The sequence below is a fragment of the Athene noctua genome, chromosome Z (assembly GCF_965140245.1).
Source record: "Athene noctua chromosome Z, bAthNoc1.hap1.1, whole genome shotgun sequence".
NCBI classification, from domain to species: Eukaryota; Metazoa; Chordata; class Aves; order Strigiformes; family Strigidae; genus Athene; species Athene noctua.
In genome coordinates, this window is record NC_134077.1 from 23252283 (window position 1) to 23277242 (window position 24960).

Sequence of the window (24960 nt, forward strand, 5' to 3'; positions counted from 1 at the left end):
TTGCCCATTCTCATATTAATACTGAACTAACTGCTTCTCTTATCTGTGATTAAGTAGTTGCTTTAGTTGGCGTGTCAGCATCTTGGTGTCCCTTCCAAGGAACAATGTTTTTTCAGTTTTCTTTCCTGTTATGGGTAGATCTGAACTTTCATCCTGGTTTTCCCCTCTATGACATTAAACAGAAGAGTTGCTGTGAAAAACTGTGAAACCATTTTTACACTTTAAATTTCTCTAATAAGCAGCTTTTACTGTTTTCCATTCTCTAGCCATCATCATTGTGGAATATACATTCAAAGTGGAAGTTTTTAGTGAAAATGCTGAATAGTGTTACACTGGCTTTTAAATTATCACTGCTTGAATTCATGTGTAACATGTTTAGGTGAGAGTTTAGTCCATACTTACCTTCAGGTTATTTTTGTCTGTTTGAAAGTCAGGAAGACAAGATTGCATGAGTTTACATTTAGTCTGCCAGATTTCAAAGTCTTAGGTATTGTCCAATGGGAATTTAGATGTTGCTCATAAATTCTAAAGCTATATTAGTATCTGTAAAGCTGTAGAATATATAGTCATGACCTAAAAAATGAGGGAACTCTTACGTGTAAAACTTAACAGAGCTTCATTGCTTTTAATGTGCACAGAAGCTTTCATTTTTTTTGTCCCAGATCATCAGGACAAACACCTAGTCAAAGGTGAAGCAAGCAGGTGATTTATGAGGAAGCTTTTGGGTTTTTTAGTAAATGTAACAATGTTATATTACTTATGACTACATTCCAAATGTTCTTAGAGGTGTTACCTAAAAGTTAAGGTGCTAAACTGCCTCTCTTCCAGTTCAGTTTCCTTTAAAGAGAGGAAGGAAAAAAGAAATTGCTTTAGATAACTGTGTTATTTAGAACTACCTTCAACTGCTACAAATTCTCTGCTGTAAAAGTCAATTATTTCTGGCAGTCCTTAACATAATAAAACCTTCTGCAAATGACAGCTTTCTTTTTCAGATACTAAAATCATTTAAGAAAACTGCTTCTCAAATAAAAAGCCTCTCTTTAGTGGACATATTTATGTCAAAGCCATGAATATTTTAGTATATGACTGATAGTTTGAAAGGGCCAAACATACCTTCAGACAGAACGTGTGAAATTGATTCTTTCAAGTGATCCTTCTACTATCAAACAATGTGAGTTGCTCTGGTTTTGTGTTTCATAGGGATTATATTACATATGCCTGCTGCATCTCACATCTGAAACGTCATAAAAATTTTTCAGAAGCAGGCTTCTTGTGCAAGTCCACTTGCAAAGTTTAAACAAAAATATTTTAAATATAAACAGTATTTAAAATATTTGGATTCATGTAAATTTTTTCATGAAAAGCTTAAGTAGTTTTTCCTGTTGGAGTACCTCACTAACCAGGTTTCTGATTAGATATTACTTGGGACATCCAATGCCAGTTCAAGATTTATCAACTGCAGAGACAGAACAGAATTTTGTCTCCTGAGAATGGCCACGAGATGGGCTTGTTTGGGAAGGCCAAAGTGAGCATGAAGTTCTGCCCTTGGCTTAGTTCTGTATGACAGTCAGAGGTGGTACCAGTGGCAAACTCAGATTCTGGTATAAGGAAAACAGGCATCTGCACTGTGTCTAGCACTTCCTGAGAATTTTGCTCATTCTGCGGGTTGCTTCTTCTATAGCTGGAGGAAAATGTGCATCAGGTTATTTTAGAGAGGAAAGGGAGGGAATAGACAAAAGTCTTGGGGGAAAAAGGAAGACAACATGTATTCTCACTCTTCACTCAAAATTGCTTTATGGATAAGATTTTGGGGAAATTATTAAGTAGTTACCTTTTTTATTCTCCCTTTAAACTCTATAGTATTATTTCATTGCTTTTAGATACTTTTCTAGTTAGTGGCCATGTTTATAACTATACGTATGTGGACTTGGGACTTTCTGCTTTTTAGGGGAAGCAGAAGTTTACATCATTTTTCATTTAAAACCAGTATGGCAAAAATAATTACCTTTTTCAAATATAGCACCTTTGCCAGTGTCACAAGTGAAGGATTTTAGAGCAGATAAGATGGGAATTGCTGCAGAGCAGTTGTAGTTCACAGTGGATCTCAGGCCAGTTAGTTGGACTAAGTAGTTTATAAAGTGATAGTTTATTAGTCATGTTATAGCTTTCTTATCTAGGCAGTATCATTCAGAGGTTCATGCAATGACATGTCTAGTACCAATAGTTCCATTGCATTGTCATGTATGCATATAGTCCTTCGATCCAGCATCCTGTTTATCTTCCTACACACAGCTGCACATTGTGTTAGTCTTTAGATGTTCATGTTAAAAAAAAGAACAATAACTGCTTCTTTCCTGATTAGTGTGTTGCAGTACCTTTTCACTTAGCAGTGATTTCCTGGTATTACTTGGGGGTTTTACATAAATGCTACCTAATTATCTGCATTTGCTATCTGACCATTCAACGTTAGTGGTTTTTGTCTGATATATGCATCCATATTTTCCACATTTTTGTACTCTTGTACCTGTTTGCCACTCCGACCTATCCATGTACATTTTCATTCATTTATTAAAAGCTCTTTATACTTCATAAAATAAATCAAAGGCCTTTGTCTTTAAACTGATGTATATAACAGTAGGGTCCGGTAACAAGATAAGGATACACTTAACAGAGTAATGTCTCCAGTTTCAGCACATAAGGGAAGTATGCATGGACACGCAGTAGCTAAAACAGGCTTTTTGAAAAACACGAAAGGATTTGAAGTTTGGTGGAGGAGTGATCTAGGGTGTGCGACATGAGAGGTGATGCCAACCTGGATGAGTACATTACAAATGTCATAATTTCCTAGTCTAGTTAGTCATATTCCTGTCTGTCTGCAATCTTAAAGGCTTGTTTGTGAACCTACAGCTTCAAGATTACTCTTCTAGTACAATACAGTAGATGTAGTTGGGTTTTATTAGATGTGCCCTTGGTCCCAAAGATAGAACCTAGCAAACATGGTCAGGAGCAGTAGCCTAAGTTTTCTTTAGGCCATCATGGAAAGGATGTGGTACCCTCCCACTATCTCAGGTGCTACGTTTTGAGACACACATCTTCAGCATTCTTCGTATTTCCTGACACCAAGGTGGCTAAAATCTCCCCCTTCTTGTACCTATATATATATCTGGAAATCATCAGCTTGCATACTGTGCTTTTGTCACTTTGTATAATGTCAGCATTACAGTGTTTTAGAATGTCCTTATTTTGGGATATTGCAAGCTTTTAATATTTTACTTAGCAAAGTAGATATGTTTTTTAGCCTTCCACTTATGATCTCTGTATCTTGGTAGAACACAAACAATACTGAAAGACACTTAAGAGTGATAAGGGTATTTTAGTCTCTGATAGGAAAAGTGAACAGAATTTGGAAAGATGTGGTGTCAATGATTGGCTTAGATTGGTGCCACATTGAAAGCTAAGCACTCTCCTTTTGCCACTAAGTGTTAACTAATGCCTATCATTCTTGAATTGGAGGTTGCCTGGTTTGCTTTTACTTGCTTTCCAAAATATTCCACTGATTTTGGTACTTGAGGGTAGGCTCATTTTTGGTGGACCTACCAGTGTAGAGTGGTACCACTCCAAAGTAGAGGAGACTCTACTGAGCTTGAAATATGAAGCATTTTAATTGGTCTTGTCTTTCTCCTTTTTAATTTGTGGTACACAAGTAGTATTTCCAGATACCACTGTCAGTTTTTCCCCTTTGAGTCAAATGTGTTTTTCTGGAAAATTATTGTGAGGAAAAGGTTAAGAACATAAGAGGTTCTCCAGGTTGCTCTGTTCCTTTCTAATTGTTATGTAAATGAATGTCTGCTTTCTTTTGCTGTGTATCAAATCTGATATGTCATCCAGTATGAGTTCTGCCAGTTAGATAATTGGTATTCTGTGAGAAAAAGTACTTACAATATGCAATTATAAGTCTTCATTAGGTTATTACAGAATTTGTTTTCTGTCATTTGTTAAAGTTACTTCGTTAGAAATTTAATTTTCCTCTCAAGACATTGTCTATATGTAAAGTTAGGAAATGGCAAGAAAGTGCCTAATAAAATGTCATGTTCTTCAGGGTAGCTTAAAATTTATAAAGTCAAAATTTGTTACATAACTAACTTGTACGTCCTTCTTTCCTTATAGGGATGATAGTCTGAAGCTCTTTCCTTATCTTTCACACCTTTTTTTAATTCCTCTAGTCAAAGGTGTGCTCACCCATGCATCTAATAGAGTATTAGTATTAAAAGGAGCTCTTTAAATTATGATTTTGCAGCTGTTGTCTGTGTTTGGCCTTGATTTTAGTTTTCCTGACGGGTAACAGTTTTAATGCTATGAGTGAAAAATGTGTCTTTGGTCTTAGTCTCCATATCGTAACATGCAGTATGGTGACTTCCTTAATTGTATGTCACATCACAGCATTGGCAAGTAGATGCAGTCTTTAAACTTTCCTTGCTCCCAGTGTCCATTAACAATCAGGGGTAGGAGAAAAATTAATGTGGACTGGTCAGGAACAAATGATCATTTCCTCTAAGACCCATAACGCTTCTTTACAAGTGAAAATGTACCGAGTGATGACAAGGGATTATGTCACTAAATGCAGTTAAACTGCTGCAGAAAACAACCCGCAGTGGTAAGGGATTGATTGCTGCTGACATGCTTTTGTTTGTGGCCTATATAAAGAACCCCAGAATTCTTTCCTAAAACTCTTCTAAATCTAATCTACCCTAAAATTGAATGTTTTAGTTATATAAAAGATAGCAAAAGATGATAACGTACTAAGCAGCTTTTTTCAAACATTTTATCTTTGTCCTTTGTAATGTGAAGTTTACATGTTTGCAAATTGGTTATTGAATAAACAGTGACTAAAGCGTAGCATGTTACTAAAGATGTGTTACAATCTTGTGATTTTTACTAACTTTTAAAAAAGAATTAATACAGATTTGTACCTGGTTTTCCAGCTGACTTTGTTCTGAGCTGTTCTGGTACTTATCCCTCTGCCCTGTACTTTGAAATACGAGACTGCTTGAGAGTAGCTGAGATTTTTGGTGACTTTTCCTAACAGTGCCAGACTATTATGATAACAAAAGTGGTTAACAACACAATTCATGTCATAGAAGAACTTCTGCAAATAATAAGGTTTTTTTAGACCTTAACATTTCATATTCAGACAATTTAATGATAAGGTGAAGGTTTAAAGCAAAACATCAGGTTTTGATATTAAGGAAATACCTAGTGTAAAGAATGTTTGTATTTTTAAGGAAGAAATAGCTTTTTTATTTTGTGTATGGGTATTCTCTATAGTGGTTTTCAGGAAGTCCACTAAATGTTTGTTCCTCTTTTTGAAAATTTTTAGAAGCTATCAGTCACAAGTGCATGCCCATCCCATCTCCTAAACTAGCAGGCAGTGTGCTGCTGAAAGCTGTACAATTGCATTTAGTTTTGAATCAATTTCTGGAATGTGAATTGGTTATTCTGCCTGAAATTTGGGAAATTACTTTGCTTTGAGTTCTTTAAACCTTTTGAATTGCATTCATATTGAGTACATTTCTTACTGCTTTTTTAGTTTGAACAGTTTACTAAATACTGCAGTGAATAGTAAAAGCTGAAACTATATAGTTATTGTCAGCATATCACATCTGTGGGTTTCATTGATGGCCAACCTGTTTTGTTATTTTGTTCACAGATTTATTGCTCACTCCACAGAAGACTATTTTTGTCAGTTTGCATGACAAATGCAGTTTATTGGTGCAATAATTATTTACTGTTAGGTGAGAAATTTGCTCTAGTAGTTTCTTAAAGTGAGCCCTTAGTTTCATAAGAGCTTTCTGTCATATTCTTTTACTAGAGCCTAAAGACAATAAGATTTAGAGAAGGGAAACTTATTTTCTTATCCTCAATGGGAAAAATAATTCTATAGTTTTTCTGTTTCTCAGCATGTTGCAAAACCTTCTTGGTAATTTAATCAATAATAAATGCCAAGTTTAGAAAGGAAAATAAGTTACAAAGACAGCTTCATCATTTTGAAATAGACTTTGTGATGTATGTTTACATATACAAATGTTTAGTACTGTGGGTTTATTAAACAGGAGTGGTTTTGCGTGTTATTAATTTCTGAGACTGTGTCTCTCCTTTGTAACTAACTCTCTTGCTATTACGAGACTGGAATAGCACTCTGTGGAACAGAAATTTTCAGTAACTGAAGCAAGATTTTTACTTAGGCAGGAATATGAAGTAGGAGAAATCTTCAATATGTGAGATTATCTCAAAATTTCTGATTATATGGATGATAATGAGAAAAACAAGGGATTTTGAGGTCTGCTAAGTTAACATTAATAAGGTGTCCACAGCAGATGTTACTGGATATAGGTAAGTGAAATAACATTAAATACTGACGTGTATGCTACCCAAGCAGTATGTTGGTAGCTGAATTATTTTGAATTGTGGTTTTATCTGGAGAATGACATGGGCAGAAATTGGTAGGTATTTGAAATCAAAACAAGAAAGTTGTATCGTAGTCCACCTGTGGAGAATTAAAAGAAGGAAGGAAGACCTGCAAGAAGAGGTACTTGCTAAATATGTGGTGGGAGAGCAAAAGATAGTTTTGCTCTTCTAAGTTCAAAAGAGTAATTACAGTGCTGAAAACTGGTCATCCTCTGTTTTGTAAGCCTTAACGTAGTTTTGCAATGAGTATGAGAATGAAATCCCTCTCCAAAAATAGGCTTTAATACGTTTTAAAGATGGGTAACTTTAGAGCCCGTTTTTGAAGTTGTTACATATTTTTCTGCTATACATAAATTGTAGTTGGATGACTGTTTTATGCTAGCTAATATTCATAACCTGAATTATATTACCTTTAATCTAACGTGGATCAGTGAGAAAATAGAGGTGGTTTGGAAAGCCTGAACTGGATGCAGTGCTTGCATGTTCTTTCAATTACTTTGACCTGTCATTTTATGAACATTTTGACAAATTGCTGTTGCTCAGACTTCATGCTTGTATTGACAAGGAGTCATTGTTGAACTAGATTTTAATATATTTAAAAGTAATTACATTAGTAACTTTATCAATGTTAGCATATTAAGATAAAATTCACTTCAGGATTCAAAAATAATTTTCTGCCATATGAAGCTGTATTCAGATATAAACCTGGCATTTCTATCACTGGACAACAAAATTTGCAGAAAAAAAAACCATACTATTGGAGGTGGCTAAACTTGTTTGAAAGAAATGTTTGGGATTTTCCTCTTTTAAGTGTTTTCCTTACAGTTTTCAACTAGGAATGAATTTCATTGTTTAAGTACAGGACAGTTTGAGAAATGCTGGTCCAAGCTATATGTGTATCCCAGTCTTTTTTATGGTTTTCCCGAGAATTACATCAGCTACATGGAATTTTATTTTGCCTCTTGATCTTAACAGATACTGCTTTCAGATACTTTAACAGTGTGCATTATTAATGAAGCAATACCTGGAAATTATAATCTGATAGGATCTGCAGGCCTCCAGGCGCTGTGTTTACAAAAGTGTAAAACAGGACTTTCTCCACATTTCCTAGTGCAAATTGAAAGGAACTGTGATCTGAACTAAGATTTTTTTTCTTCCTCATTCTGTACATGGGATCAGAGAATTGCAAAGGTCAGCAATGTGAACCACAGTGGCAGCTAGGGTTTGAGCAAAGTTTTTATGAATATTGATAAGGTACCTTTAGTACAAGACCATGGAGACATCCAGCCACTTAATGAGCACCAGCTTTCTTTTTATCTGGTCACTATATTGGTTTCTCTTAATTTCCATGCTGTCTGGTATCACATAGAGCTTCAGCAATTTCTTCAGTCTCTCTGAATAAGTTAATGCTGACATTTCTTAAATAGGAGACCTACTGATATTTGTCTTTTAAAACTTACTTTTTAGATTGGGAGTTGCTTCTTTTAGACCTGTGGGGTTGTTTCACACAGAACATCTTGGAAGAAGTAATTTTTAATGATTTCTTCACCCAAATAAATATCAGCATAAATGGGCTATAGGTGGTGAAGCTTCAGTAGGAGATAATTTCCTGTTTGAAGTAATTTTTCATTTTTGATCAATCTCTTGGTATTATTGGGTAATATTTTTATGTTACTGTTCTCTCCCATATATCCAGGATACTTCTATAATCATGCTGGGAACTGTTCAAAACTATTCAGTGTTTTCCCTTTAAAGAAATGACATACTATTTTATTTTATTTTTGTTTATATCAGTGAATATGTTAAATACCATGAAAAATGTGAAAATAAAGTTAAATATAAAGAACAATTAGTTTTCCTATTGGTTTAATGGTCTCAGAAAAAAGAACCAAATGCAGTTCAAATTCTGGGTTGTAACTGATACAGTCTTTGTCTAAAGTGGCCCATGGATCAGTTTTACTGGTCCTGCTGTTTTCTTATTTTAGACTAGATATTGAGAGGTATGTTCTACTGATTTATTACTTCAGACAAGATATTGTAAGAAGTATTGACTGATAGAAATTAAGGTAGTTAGGTTTTTTTGTTTTTGTCTTTTTTTAAAAACATTCTCCTCCATCGCAAAGTCTAGATAATTTTGGCCAGCTCAGGTTAAAAAACTGAAGTAGTATTTCTCTTGATATGGAATGCATTACAGATTTCAAACAGAAAAAGCCAGTTATATACGGTCAAAAGCATTTTTTTAAAACTTCCAGAAATGTAAGTTTCTTTTGGCAGAATTTGGAAGAAAGCCTCTTCAAGACATGTCCTTGTCTATTCTGCTTCCTTTGTTCAAGTGCTTCATGCATTTTGCCCCTTACGTGAACTTGTGCTTCCTGTGGGAGAGCATTATGGCCAAAGCAACTTGATTCTTCTTGTGTCTCTTCCGTGGCTATGGCTACTGATGGGCTTTGTCATCTTCATTTTGCCGAGGGAAGGTCTTGTTACAATACAGACAATGATTTTATAGTTACATTGCTATTTGTAGGTGTAGTCGCTAATCTGCCATCTCATTTTGTTATTTCCCCTTTCCTCCTTTGATGTGACTGGACTTTGCAGATCTTTAGTCCTTGTGAAGGATAAACTGAGGATGTAATCTCCGGTATTTAAGTGAGTGGGATATTTATAGCACACACATTTGCACTAAGTGTTTATCTGCACAAGGGACATGGCAGGAAACAAATGGTGTGGACCAAAGGTGTGGCTGTCTGAATATACAGTCTGTTGTAGATAAATTGGTTTAAAAAAAAAGTGGTGTAAAGTGAGAGTTAACAAAGTGACTTGATCATGTCTGAAATAGTACTACGCAGCAGTTCAGTACCACATCATGTGTTTCACATCTCAAAGATTTTGTGGGTTTCCCTGGGATTGCTGGCAGGATGTGCCTTGCCAGAGTGCAGGAGGTACTGGGGCTCTGCCCTCCAGACCTCCCAACTTCTCCCTCTCTGCTGGGCTGCTGGAGTGTGTGTGGCAGCAGTGGTTTGGATCTGCAGACAACAGCATAAGCATTGCTACTGATTTAATAAAACATTTTGGATTCTGGCTGAAAGATAAAGGATTTACAGATAATGCAGTAGTGCTGTTACAAATAGGTATGCTTTATTCTAAAAGTTATACCTAACTTAGATAAAACACTTTTGAGCTCTCCTAGTTAAAAACAGTATTTTAAAAACCACAAATCGGCAACTGTTACAAACTAAGATAGTTCTTGGTTTTCTAGAAACAAATCATTCAGATTTCCTTTCCAACAATATTCTGAAGCATAGATAAAATGGCTTCCTGTCTCAGGGTTTCCTGTATCCATGGCAACCTGACTTTAACCACTTCTTTCTTAGTTTCCTGAGCAAACAGTTGCAAATCCTGGGGCAAAATGCGAGTGATCTAGTACACGGCAATACTGCCTTTACAGAGGTTTCACCGATAAGTGTAGTTGGTCAGCTTCTAACTTAGTCCAGTGAACTGCAAAACAGCAAAATAACAGAAATAATGAACTTCAGATTTGGGGTAAGGAATTGTTTGTTTATTTTGAATGTAACTCAGCTTTAGAAAAGTAAAATTCAAATTATAAGTGAGCCTCCAGTGGACAGAAACTTGTTTCCAGTTGGCATTTCTACTTGAATGCTACTGAAGCATTTTCTCGGCATTCTTAACTATAATAAATAGTTAATAAGCAATATTTTGAATTTACTAGAAGCTGTTATTTTGGCAGCTTAGTTACTTTCATGCTGCAACCAGTTAAATATTTTCTGGCTAGGCTGGCATTACATTTGTTTCATTGTTCATTTACTTTGACTATTTTTTCAGTGTAGTTCAAACTTATACTTGGTTTTATTTTTAAATTGCATATTTGACATCAGAGGTGAATATGTAAAATACCAGTCTTGAAAACAATGCTTATATTTTAAAGGCTGTACATGTAGAATCTTCAAACTTTTGAATTAATAATATTTATAAACTTCTTTTTATCTCTACTAGCCAAGTCAGAGATGAGTGAGAAGGCCAAAGACAGGGATATGTGTGGTCTGCAAAGTTCTCCACCCTGTCTGGGAGCATTCCTGCATATCCTTAATTGTTTTCTTTTGTTGCTGCTCCAGAAGGAGGCTCTTGCCTGTCCAGCTGCTTGCCAGCTCTGCACAGGGAGACAAGTTAGCTGCCGTAATTTAGGGCTTTCAAGCATCCCGCAAAACTTCCCCAAAACAACAGTTCTTGTGTACCTCAGTGGCAATAATATATCACGTGTCACTTCGAATGAACTAAGAGGCCTTCAGAAACTTGCTGCGCTCTACATGGATAACTCCAGTATTTCGTATGTACACCCGAAAGCTTTTGTGGAACTCCCCCAACTGTGCTACTTACATCTAAATAACAATAATATTAAGCGCCTGGATCCAGGAATCTTTGAAGGTCTTTCCAATCTTCACTGTTTATACCTTCAGAATAATCAAATAGCTTTTGTTTCCAGAGGATTATTTAGTGATCTCCTTTCTGTTAGATATTTAACACTTCAAAGAAATCGTATCAGTGTTATTGGAAGTGGGACTTTCTTGGGAATGTTAAGTCTCCAAACACTTAATTTAGCCAATAATAAGATTTCACGGATATCAGATTCAGCATTTCATCATCTTGAAAATCTTGCATATTTGTTCCTTGAAGGTAACAACTTAACACTTGTGCCATCGAATGCTATTGGAAGGCTCAAAAAACTTGAAAGACTGTCTTTGTCTCACAATCCCATTGGATCAATACATCCTTTTGCATTTAAAGGACTTAACAAGCTTAGATATCTGTCTTTAAAAAACGTAAAGCTAAAATGTATTTCTGTAAATGTGTTTTTTGGATTAAACAATCTTAGGCAGTTAATCTTAAGTTATAATGATTTAGAAAATATAAATTCCAGCACTTTTACTTTATTGAACAATTTAACGTATCTGCAGCTAGACAGAAACAAAATAACCAGTATTGGCGATGGTACCTTTGAAAAAATGGGACAGTCACTTAAAATACTCAGTCTAGCATTTAATAATATTACAGAGTTACAGCCTGAAGTTCTCAAGCCCTTAGTGTCTTTAACTCATCTACAGGTCAGTTATAATCCTTGGAACTGCAGCTGCAAAATGCTTGGGTTACTTAATTGGCTAGCATCATCACCTATTGCTGTAAAAATTCACTGTCAGAATCCCCTGAGTATGCGTGGTAGACCTTTGCATTACATTAAGTGGACTCAGTTTGCAAACTGCAGTAGCCCTACTGCCAGCCCAGAAACAGCTTGGAGTCTAGGATATGTAGGTGTCCATCACAGCACTACCACTTTGCTGATGGCGTGGCATAAGGGAAACAGGCACAACACATTTGAACACTTTGTCAATGCAGACACGAAATATGTTGCTTTCTGGGAAGGAACTACAGCTACATCTGCTAACTTGTTGCCCTATGAAGAAAATGCTGCTGAAGTTCCATCACGGGCAACTACAGTATTATCAACATTACCAGTGCAAATACCAGTACAGATTATACCTGTTAACAGAACCGTAGAAGGAAAAGTATTCTATCCAACAGATGCTGCTCCTGTATCATTAAAAACATCCCTATTTTGTACACAACAGGTTGAAAAGCTGAATCAGGCTTTTGACATTTTACTAGCCTTTTTCATTCTGGCTTGTGCTGTGATCTTGTTCTTAACTTGTAAAATCATTCAGTTTAGGCAGAAACTAAAGGTAATGGAAAACTCAGGGGAAAAGAGAATAGAATATTATGGGTTTTATCAGCCTGGCAGATACAACATAACTGACCCAGTGCAGTCTCTAACTCGGAATTCAATGGAGCATTCAGAACTGGACCAAATCAGGCTGCTCAAGCGAACAGCATCTGAAAGTCAGGCACAGGTCATATTGTTTGAACATTCGTCACTGTAATTTATCTAATTTGATTTGATGTTAACTTTATTGTGATCTGAAATCTCAAGAAAGCAGGAACCTAATTTTCTAAAAACACATTCACTGATTAAAATGAACTGGTTGATACAATTGTGGAAAATGGTATAATTAGGGTTCTGTATCATGTGCTTCCTCAATGTTTTGAAATGGATTATTTTTTTAAATTAGATGTCATTTAGATCTGACATGGGTAGGTGTATTATCCTCTGTTCCTGTTGTAGGAACCTTTCACCTGTAACTCAAGTATATACGCAGTATAAAGTACACATTTATTTTTGTTTTACAATACTTAATAGCATAAGTTTCTATAGAAATTCCATAGCTAAACTGGAAGCTTGAAGCAAGCAAAATATCAGTTTTTAGCAGACTCATGAAGCTAAGAAACCTGGGGGATGAGAAAAAGAGCAATGCTTATTTATTGTAATATAGTTTCAACTCTGCCTCTATTAATAATCACTGGGGAAAAAAAAAAAACCAAACATACTTATATCTAGCATGTTCATACTCTCAAGGAAAGGAAGAATTTAAGACTATACAATTTTTATTGATACCAATGATATTTTAATATACAAAGTTGTGTATTCTGTCTGTATTAATGAATATATTAAAGTGATTTTTTTCTGTATCTGTATCATTTCATGATAATACCTGAAAATGGAGTTAATATGGAAACTAAATTTCTATTGGATTGAAAAATTGAACATGTTTATTATGTCTAGGGTCATAGAGCTGGTTAGTTACTGTAAATAAATGATATTTTGCCATTTATATAGTGAGGGAGGTTTTGGCTAGATAAGACAAGCTGAAGAAATATGCTACACTTTAAATATGTAGTTCTGGAAGAATTGCTGATGATATTTACGTATTTGCTGTGTATATTTGGAAATGTCAAGTTCAAGTCAAAGTACATTTTCTTAGTGAATACCTAATTTTTAGACTTCATCTTCAGAAGATGGATATTATTTTACTATACAGTTTGCATTTGTTTTAACTTTCAATTTCTATTTTGAATAATGATGTTCTGTGTACATGATTGTCAGGTTATATCTAGTGTGTTGTAGTTTTATTTTCAGCCTGAATTTCTGGTTTTTTTTTCCCTTCTTACTCCAGTAATTTAAACTTTATTCAGGAAGAAGTCATACAAGTATGTTCTAAATATTCCAATCTTGTAAAACTTTCAGCTAGCTGAATGGGACTTACTTTTGTACATATTCTATAGGCCTGTGCCTTAGACTTCAACCACTTGATTTGTAAGCAACACAAGTTACAGTTAGACCGTTTTGCTCAGGGAAAATGAAAAATGTTTTGATAGTCTGTCCTCCATGGGGTCCATTTAAGTTATGTAGAAGTATCTTGCTGTTCCAGGATCCAGCCTGGGGACTGGGGTGTGCTTCAAATGAACCAGAACTGCTCTTAGGGTTCTTGTTCTAGCCTGCCTGCTTTCTGCTGGTGTAACTTGTGTGTGGCCATGTTTTGCTGTTCTCTATTGTCCTGTTTGTTCATTTCCAGGAATCACACATATTATTTGCTGCCTGTATATATATTGACCTTGACTGCACTGCATGGGTGCAAATGTGCAAGGTGCCTCTGTTGTTGATTGTTGTGTCCGTTGAATGTGATAAAATATTAATTTACTGTATTGTAATACTATATATTACTGTAGCTTACTGTATAATAGAATATTATATTAATGTTCTATTTTATAGAACACTTAATTCAACTACTTGGGCAAAAGCTTAAAGTATTTTGGATTGCTTGAGAGAAACAATTTCCTCATAATTTTCTACTTGTAGATCAGATGTTAAATGTAATGGGTAAATGTTTTTTAGGAGGGAAAACATTGATTGTAATTAATGCTTAACTTTTTTTCGGTGGCTAATCCATTACTGTCTCCTTCTCTTCAACCAATTTTTGTTACTTTCAGCCTCTCCTATGTAATTCCTTGTGATAAGTGATGAATTTGTTTCCATTTAATAACAGCTGCTCAATCAGTGATTACACACTAGTAGGTTCTGCAGTTTTATGGGCTGTGTTTCTAAATTTTCAATTTCATATGAATGTATTCAGAAATAATGGCCATTCAGTGGAAACTAGTTAAGTTTTCACTGCTGGAAATGATGCTGTGCCATTATTAGAGGAGTTTTAGGAGTGGGAAAAGGTTGAGGCTGAACAAACCTAGTTCCCGAAGAAATCTTTTAGGGGATAGCTCTGTTTTAGGCTCTGATTTCCACAGCTGCTCTCTACAGAAGAGCACAAGAGGTTCCCTCTGAAGGTGCATCCTTTCAACTGACAAGCTGCTCTAGGAGTTGTTTGCCAGGTATGAGTCTCACCATCTGTACTGATGGAGCATGAAAGAAAATCGATGCTCTCGGCTGTTTGCGCAAGCAAAGAACTGAAGCAGTTGGAAGCCATCATTTGGAGTGGAGTCATTCTCCAATATTCAGCTTGCCCACGGTTTGGATTAGACTAACAAGTAACTGAGAGATTCATTCTGCAGTTCTGGAGGAAATGCCCTTCTTCATTTAGTAGCTTTTGTGTTTAAATGTTCACACTTGGAAACAGATCCTTTCATGTACATGTGTGATTCATATGTCTTGACTCTTAAAAATCATTAAAGAATATGTTAGAAGACTTAGTTGAGTCTGCCCTCATGAAGTGACAGGGCACTTTGGGATCATCAAGCTTATGGTCAGCCATAGGACTCCCTTGCAAATGTTGCCTTAGCTCCTACACTGCTGATTTAGGAGCTCGTTAGCACTATGCAGCTCCTAAGGGGTGTGTGTGTGTAATAATCATTTACACTGCTTGGGGTAAATTCAAAGTAATCTCCATTTGCTCCACACCATCTCTTTCCTTGGCTAATGGGATATGATTAAAGAATTAATAAATCTTTCTCAAATCTACTGTGCACTAGTAAAGATATGAAATTCAGCTTTTCTCTTTTTTGGTGTTTATTGCTTTATCCTGGTAAATGTAGAAAAGCAGAAAAGATTTTCTCCTCTTCCTTTTAATGTCTAAAAAAGTTTGTTTTCTCATGCAGAATTTTTCTTCCCTTTTGGATGGGCTGAGGAAGATGCATAGCAGATACTGGGACTGTTTTATTTAAGTAACCCTAAAAATTTATCCTGGCATATGCTTTAGGATGATGATAAAGCTTTATTTACAGTGGTAGTCTGTGTAACTGTAATCTAAATTCTAAATTTTTGCATAAAACCTTAGAACAAAACCAGCGTTGAATCGATAGCTGAGTGTATTAGAGATGATAAACAGAATGAGAAAAAAAAAATAATACTTTTTTTCAGAACAGATGTGGTCTGGTCTTTTCTTTGAAAGGCTTTTATTGTTTTATCTGTCAAATTATTCAATCTTTGAAATAAAAAAAAAAAAAGTTTGAGATTATTCATGTACAAGCTTCCCTAAGTGTTTGCTACATTTAGTTTTCATTATAGGCAAGGTGAATTTTATTTACAGACAGCATAAAAGATCCTTTTTCTAATAAAAAAAAATAAAGTTAATGTGTTAATTATATCTTTGAAAGTGGGTTCTGGAGTGATTTAGACCTAGACCTTAGATTTAGTTTATAGAAGTTAATATCCTCTAATTCTGGGCCTGTTTGCTAATTTTTGCTGTGTACCAAATGAGGTTTTGTCCTGATAACTTAGGGAAACCAGGTAGTTATAAAACCAGTTATAACCTGATGCCGGTCTTTGTTCCATCGCTCTTCTGAATTACCCGCAATCCAAGGGGGGAGCTGCTTAAATGGTGCCTTCTTCCCAAGTTAACTTTTTAGTATGGACAGTATTAACTGTTCTGTTTTGAAAGTTCATCTAAATACATTGTCCCTGTCTTTTCTCAATTTACTCGTATGACTATAACACAGTTCTTGCAACAAGCAGGCTAGTTTTAGTCTATAAAAACGTATTACACTGATTTGTATGAAAATGAGGCCTAATGCATTTTACAATGCTATTGAACTTTAATTGTGGTTTCTTTTTTCAAAGCACAAAGAGCTTATGCTGTCTTTATTTTTCACCAGCATGTGTCTTGTATTCTAAAAATAGTTGCATTGTTTAATAATGCCATACTTGGTAAACATTTCAGTGAGTCTTTGGTAGGAGGAAACTTCATGTCCCATCTAAAGGCAGAAAGAGGAGGGAGAAAAGAGAAGGTATTTTCTTTACTGAAAGCTTCAGGCAAGAGTTGCCACATTTTGAAACATTTAGCTCTGCCTTCCGGGAAAAAAAAAAAAAAAATCATTGTGAATTTTCCATCTTTCACTGAAGAAAGACATAAAATATCATTTCTCACTTATGCCATAAATTTAAAACATCCTCTGTAAGTAAAGAAATAAATTATTTCTTTATGTGCTTTGGAGTTAACTATCAAGAACTGTACTTTGGGTCTTCAATCACAACCCTCACTGGAAGTATCACAGATCCTTGGAAACAAAAGTTACTAAAATGAGCCTCCCTCTCTACTCCTATCAGTCTGAAGCTTGAAAAAAACCCAGAAAGTTAATGGGCACTATGCCTATAGTATTTATTTACATGTTGGTTAATTAATGTCCCTGAATAGATTGACCATAATTAGTTCTGCACCTGATGAAAAAGTTACGCCTTCAATGGGTCAAACACATTTCCCCTCCCCAGTATAACATTTCTGTGGCCGTTAGGGGGTTCTTCATGCAGCTTCGATGGAAGAAGTGTAACTACCAGGTAATGGATAGCAATCTGTATTATTAATCAAATGGTGCATACATACAGGGCATAGTTTACTTCTCGAAGATGCAAAATGTCTGCATTTGTTCTCTGTTGAATGCCCTGTGTCCTCTATTGGAATGAATCTGAAGACAGCTGTTTCCTTCCTCATGTTGGAAAATATTAACCATATTAATGACATTTTCCTAGAGATGTGTTTCAAAAACAGTATGAGGCAAAAGAGCTTTAATGGGAGGTGTGCTAGGTAGGAATCTCTGAGTCGAGTAAGCAAACCTGCTCTGTCTCCGAGCGCTCCTTCTGCAGGCAATGCTCACTTTCTCAGTGGTGCTGTGTGGTTGGAAGGCTGTTTGCTTGCTGTCTGCAGAACCTCACAGAGATTGTCTCACAACATGTAATACTTCGCTATTTTGGATGAGATGGGGAAGCTTTTAGGCAAGGGTGAAGGTTTCTTTTAAAAGATAATACTTGACAATGATAATAAGAATAAGCCAGACTGACTGAAAATGTAATTTTTCATTTTATGGAATTTAGGAGTTTCAAGTTTCTTTATATGAAGTACAGTTCAGATCCTGGCATTTCATAGTAGCTGAATAAAAAAGGGAACAAAAGTAATCCTTTGGAAATAAAGTTGTCATGAGATGAATCATGATCGTACCAAACAAATTTAAGAAATTTTTTATGCTTACTATTCTAACTTGATATGCATTTTTTCCAAAGCATCCATTGCTATATGGAGTCTGTTCGTGACATACATAAAATTTTGTTGTACATCTGACAAGTTTTTCAAATGCAATAGCTAATGTACAAGGAGCTACAGTTTATCCGGTTTTTCAGTTTTTATCCCAAAGAAGAAAAGAAAATGAAAGAATATTAAGAAATAGATTTGTCTACATTAAAACTGGAAGGACCAAACTAAAATACATGAACTTAATTTTCAGTACCTTTAGACAAATACAGAACATGTCTGCTTCTGTCTAGTAGACAGCAGGAGCATCTTTCTAGGAAAATTAAGCCTAAAATTACAAACAGGTGTAATAAATTGCTTCAGTCAATGCCAGTCCCGGAAAGAGAATTGTAGTTTACAATCACCAGTTAGGCCATTTCTCTTTCTTTGCTGCTTGTAGCTAGAACTCTTGCAGTCTTCTTGAGATGAACATCTTTTCACTTGCGGTATGACTTCACCTTTTGTAGTTCACAGAGTAGGAGTCCATGCACCAAAGGCCCACAACAGTGCATCTCTGGCATTAGACCCACAGCCGCAGGAAATTCAGCAGAAATAGCAGTCCTAGCTGCTTTCCATTAACTAGGAGCTGTGGCACCTTTTTACATCATGGGGTGATCATGTTTCTATGTCCTTACACTACAGGCACATCAATTCTCAAGGCAGGGTCAAGTGTCTAAATGTAAGTGTTTAGTGTCATTTTGGGTGATGGGGAGGTATCCAGTCTGGCCTTAAGCTCATGTTGGTGAAATGTGCTTATGTCTCTTAGGTCCTGAGTGATACCTACCAGCCCTTTGCAGTTGTCTTAAACAGCCTAGTGTTTCAAATGGCAGGATGTGCCTGTGTTTTAAGTAGCGAAAACCTACCTCACCTTTCTCTCTATAGTCAGGGCTGTGGTGTTCATGCAGAACTGGGTGCAGATATTTTTCACCTTGTATGGGGAGTCATTCAGCTGCTTAGGAGGGTGAAAAAACACTCCTAAGTCTGGACAGAGAAAACAATAAGAGAGTCTAGCATATATACCAGCTGCCCCTTGCTCAGGGGTTTGTGTATAGATTTTGCATTGAATAGTGGTGGAAGAAAATGTGTAAATATTTTAGAAACAGAAGCCAGTACTCTGACCTCTCTCCTAGCAGCAGTATGCCCTCCCTGCTCAGTTCTTGGGTCCTGTGCTAATGTATTTTTTCTTTTATTCGATTTACAATTATTTCTAAGTTTTCAACAGTAGCACATGAGGCTTTATTCTATGTAAGAATAACGTTTCTAGAGTATTTTTGAAGCCTTTATGAAATTAAAAAATAAAAATTAGCTGCTTGGTAGCATGCTCAGCTAAGCAGTAAGCAATGAAAATACTGCTCAGTAAATGTGCTCTACAGTTATTGAGCAAATTTCCTGTTTAGTTCATTTAGCTACGTAACTTTCCTGTTCTTTCCCAATGTTATCCAAGATAAATTTTGTTCTTTTCCAGTGTTATCCAAGATAAATTTTGTGGTATCATCAACATTTCAGTGGAAGGGCTGCATGATGTTATGAGTGAAGATCCTGAAACGGAAACGTACAAAGAGTAAGTGGAAAATCTAATTTTTGTGGGTTTAAAAGTAGTAGTACTGTTTTATATATAGTGTTTTGATTGGAAAAATATGTAGGCAGTTGACATACAAGAGTTCTGTTTTCACAGGAGTGAATGTTTTAGTAAGATAGGAAATTTTTGGTCTTAAGAAAAAAGAATTGTAATGATGGGAGGAAGGGCTTAAAATGGCAGTCTTATATTGTTCATTAAGTTAGCTACTAAATGATGTGTTAGAATGTTTGTATGCTTAGATTTGATTTTTGCTTATTTGGCTATTATATGTAAAATTACAATCCCACAGGCTTGTGTGCTTATAGGGTGGTAGCTCACAGTTTCTTTGAGTGTGGCATCTGGAGTCTAACCAAGATCTTTTCCTAAATGCTGCAGCCTCATTAAGTGGACCTAGTGTACAATACTTCATGGCCTGGAGAGCTTGAAAAACCTATCCCACAAGGACAATTCTCTCCCTTCAGTTGTTCCACTTAACACACCTGGTGCTAGAGGCCATACCTCAAGAGAGAGTTTCCAGAGCTGGGAGCAAGAGTTTGTGGCAGGAAGGTGATGCCAGGGGTGCTCAGAGTGCACTGCTGCCCAGCACCACACTCATCTTCTGCAGACTCCCAGGTTACTGTGATACTCCATCAAACCTGGAAAAGTAAAAAAACACTGAATAGTAAGGATTTTTAAGACAGATCTTAATGGTGTTTTTTCTAATGATTACATGGTTTTAGAATGATGGAGAGTTGTAAGACATTAAAAACAGGTGCTCTACAAGATGTACCTACAGACACTATAATAACAGTATTTACTGGATGCTAAGAATCAAGCGTTTTCTAACTTTCAGATAATTACCTGGTGATGGAACAGACTATATCTGAACTAATTACTTGCCTAAGGGGATGTTTGCTGGCACAGAAGCCAGCTGGCACAGAACAGCCTGCATGCAATCTATTAAGTTTTCCTCCACTTAAAACAGGTGGTATGCACACTAGTGTGCTCTGACAATGTCCGTACATGCTGAGCCTGATCTGTGCTCAAGAACTGCTTGCAAAAGTACTTTTTTTTTATTATCTCTCAGTAGAGTTGATGTAACTTCAAAGTCTGGCAAAGTGCTTTGGCACTGTGTTCTATTTACTATCAGAGACAATGTTAGGGTCACTTCTATTTCTAAACATGTTACTTTGCCTGCACTTGTTAAAAACAGTTATCAGAGAAATAAATAAAACTTTGTCCTAATACATTTCATATTTTAAGCTTGAAGGCCTGTAGAACTTGTCACTGTACTTTTCGAAACTCTGGACACTGTTTTTGCTTTATAAAATATAGGCACACTGAACCAAGGACGTATTCCTGTTGACAGATATTGAATGGGCTGTTTGAAAGATTCGGACATTTGTGTTCTACATTTTGACATCATCTGAAAGTAAATAGAATGAGAGCAGTCATCTGGAGTTGTGTGCTATTCTGTCTCTGCAGGTTGAAGAAGAATGATTTAAACATGAACTGGCTCAAAAAAAAAAAAAAAAGTGTACTGTGCTGGCTATCATAGTATCTAATTACTGTAGTGCAGGGACTAAAACATCATATACATGTTTAGCATAGGAAAACCAAAGCTGAAGCAATATAGAACTGCAGCCACTAAAGGATAAAGAAGGGGTAAATATGCACAAGGAAAACCGTACAAAATAAATAATAGTGATGGTTTAAGTGTGAGCTATCCATGAATATATTTAAAATGGAAATGTGAAGAAACCATTGTAGTTAGAGCAATGAAATTTTGGAAGAGCTGTTCCAAATGCAAAAGTGGAGATAAAGGTCTTGCCAGTTTTTAGATGGAATTTTGATCAGATTCTGAAAATTATTACACGATGCCCTGGCTTACAGTACAAAGAGATTACACTCAAGTTTTCCTAGCATTTATATTTTGCATTACAAGAAAGCTTTACAGATTTGAGATTTTCTGGAACAGGGAGCATTCCATTGTTCTAGTCTTGTCTCACCAGTATTCACATTTTTTCAATTTCATCTTTTTTATTCCATCCTCTCCTAGTTTTTTTAATTACTCTCTGGGACCTGAAATTTATCACCATCTGAAAAAGTTAATTCAATCTTATTTGGTAATTTACATATTTTTGTCTCCTTTTAAATAAACCGAGTTGCGAGAGGAGACGTGATTTTCTGTATAATTTTGAAAAAACTTAACTCCTTTGAAAGTGGCTTCTGTGTTAGCATTTGACTCTTCCACCTTCCTGTTTAGCAAGTGTTTCATACAGCTCTAAACACGTTAACAGAAAACTGAATATATAAACAGAGTAAATCTGAACATTTTCACATAAAGTCGCAACTTATTCTCATTTCATAACTTTAAAACAAATTATTCATCTTAGCTACAGGAACATTTCACTTGCTAATGGAACACAGCAATTAAAAATACACAGTAGTACAGGGCTGAAAATCAGCAATAATGTGCACCTGTCCTGGTGCTTCATAATATGTAGATTATGTGCCATGAAACATACTTAATATAGGGCAGCAAGTTGTTGTCACCTGAGTGATTTTTAAAATCCTTTCAGTTTTTAAACAGATTTTTTAGGAAAACTTTGGTAAAGTGGTGGAAAATGTATGTATTCTTTCGATGTAGAGAATGTAAAGTGAATGGAAGGCATGTTTGCTGTAGGATAGTTTTCACCACAGTCTCTATAAAGTCCATTCAAACTGTTTCAAGAGACAAAAGAACCTCTGGAATTTTCTGGTTTTATACTTACTACAAAAATAATAGTTACAATTTGGCTATTACTCATGCATGTTGGTACCTACCAGTTGAGGGTGAAGCAAAACAAAAAATAAGACATTTAAAAGTATTGCTTTACATGCCTAGAAAAAAACTCTTTAAATGACTGCAGAAGCTAGCTCATTTCTGTCTATCTAAAACATGATTGTTTGGTGTCTTGCAGATTTTAGTGTCTAGAACCAATAACAGTGACCATATTAGTTTTCAGATCCTCATTAAAGATCTCACAGGAAAACATGGATGTTATGAGACATCTTTGCTACTTTTACATATGTGCCACTTTGATTTTCATGTTGATAGGATGCAGAGTGCTTGTATGCACTTCCTTGGAAAGACTGAAAAATTCAAGTTAGGACAGTACACTTTTCTGTACTTTTTGAAACCCATATAGTCCATTTTCTGTATGCAGAAATGCATTTTTAAGCCACAACTTAAGTTAAAATGTGGAGGATAACATTGTTATGTGGTGTAGGTGACACAGAACATGCATTCGGTCTTCTTTAGATTCACTGTTCTCAGAAAAAAATTACTTGCTTGCAGATTGCCTGACTTTCATCAAACTCTCTCTTATCTGTCCTGTTTTTAAAAGTGCTTTAAAATAATTTTTAATGATAATGTGTGTTAAAAGTAGTCTTATTTCCATTCTTAGCTGCATGTTGATGTCTCATTTTGAAGAGCTCAAAGTTACAGAAGATGAGGAACCTCCCACAGAACAAGACAAAAGGAAAAAAATGGTAAGTTTTAGATCTGTTATTCAATTACAGAACTGATTATGTGATTCACTTTTGTCAGACTAAATTCTTTGCCTTTGGATTTGGATCATCTGTTGTTCTTGGAAAATTCATCTCTTGAATTAAAAAAAAGAGGAAAATGCTTTGATGACAAACTTTACAGCCACAACACGTAATGCTTCTGCTTTGCTTTGGAGTCTTGGAAAATGTTGCCAAAGTAAAGATCATCTGTTCACAAAATCTGGACATTATAATACTAAAACACTATAAAAAGCACTTAGTGAAAAATGCAGGGAGGTAAGCTTACTGAAATGTTATTGCAGACCAAATTTCTCATATTTAAAACAATCCCAATTATATTGGATTTTGTGTTTTACTTGCACAGCTATTGATCCAAATGCTTGCATAGAACCTTTTTCTAATGGAAAGAACTCTTAATAAGGAGCATTGATTTAGATGAAGATTAGGTATCATGTAATTGTGCTATTTTTGTCCAACCCAGTCTGTGAATGTTTCATAATTTTAACTTACTTTTGCAAGAGATCAGAGAAAATGCTTCTTCACACACAAAACTGCAGTGTACAGATGCTGTGGAATAAAATCGTCTGAACTGCTTGTCATTGAATAATTGCAAAACATGGGATTGGGTGACTGAGTAAATGTGTGTAGCTCTCTTGCGCATTTGGTTTAACTGACCTATGTGTATCCGAAAGAATACTTCTGGACAGTCCTTTAGCACTTTATTTCTTGTAGAAGCAGATAAGAGCTTGGATGGCTTTTGACAGTTTGCATTAATTTTTTTCTTTAAATCACTGGATGCTTTTTGGTTTGTTAGTAGGCTTTTCTTTTAAATATTAATCAATATATGGTTCCTTTATTAAAAAGGAAAATTACACTTAAACTGTTGCATATTCTTCTGCTATTAGCAATGCCTTGAGAGAAATTCCTAGTGTGTTGCAATTTCAGATATAAATGAAATACAGAAATATTATTTTCTATGGTCCTTTGTATTAGTTCTGTAATTCATCTACTCTTAAAAGCATCTCTAGACTGTGTTAAATTAGGTTAAATTTTCTTCCATCTTGTGGGTTTAAATTAAACTCTAGGCATTTATTGCAGAATGATGTTTATTCTTAGCAGTTTTGGATAATCTCTTGACATATATAAGCAGATATGTCTTTATTGATAGGGACTGACGTATCTATATTGATAGGAACAGAGATGTGTTTGGTTTGTTAATCAGATTTAAAAGACAAAGTGAATTTAAATGTACGGTCTTTTCATGGGTTTAGTTTTCTTTGAATATACTCAAATTTATTTTTCCCTGGCTAAAGTTTTAGTAACTTTCTTGCAGAAATTATCTTCATTTTTCAGTTACAGGTTGACTTTAATAGTTTGGACATGTATTTAGGAACCTGTTAGATTTACTATAGACTACCTTCAGCGTAGATATATCAGGAAAAATGTAAAGTAGGGCACGTGATTTATGACCTGTATTATTCTTCCCTCCTAAATTATACAATGCACCAGCATGGTGTTGATGAACACAGCCATAATAAGGACCTGTTCTAGGGTCACATTCAGTCAGTGGCCGTTTGAATAAAGATAAATGGCTGTGCTTTGGTAAGGAGGAGCCAGAACCAATGACATAACAGTGCAGGCTTTGATTTACATGGGCAATACATCTTCCCTTGCATGTCACTTGCCTTTTTCTATCTAATGAATTGCTTGTGATTTGTTCCTCAGATATTCTTTAAACATTCAGCTTAACCACCTTTTCAGTCTTTGTTTCCTTGGAAGAGTTACACAGAGTATGTTGTCATACATGAACTTTGAAGTTTCACTTTCATTTCAGATCTCATAATCTAAGACATAACTATTTCCACAGTTACTGTGTTTTCTAGGTTCCTAAGCATTATGTGAAAATCCTTTTTTCCTTTCAGTACTCTTTTGTAAGAATAGCTTTCTGTTTTACTCTTCTCATTCCTGTATTTA

General features: G+C 35.4%; 2 protein-coding genes across 3 annotated transcripts in view; both read left to right on the forward strand.

Annotated features, from left to right (window-relative positions):
- Positions 1–24960, forward strand: part of IPO11 (importin 11) — a 120839-nt gene that overhangs the window by 82698 nt on the left and 13181 nt on the right. For both annotated transcript variants that reach the window (XM_074931550.1, XM_074931551.1), the window contains 2 exons: positions 19342–19437; positions 22884–22968. In XM_074931550.1, the coding sequence (XP_074787651.1) occupies positions 19342–19437; positions 22884–22968 (181 nt within the window). The remainder of the gene's footprint in view (positions 1–19341; positions 19438–22883; positions 22969–24960) is intronic.
- Positions 10488–12529, forward strand: LRRC70 (leucine rich repeat containing 70). Its single transcript, XM_074932877.1, has one exon. It carries the CDS (start codon positions 10488–10490, stop codon positions 12411–12413), a length of 1926 nt encoding a protein of 641 aa, XP_074788978.1. The 3' UTR covers positions 12414–12529.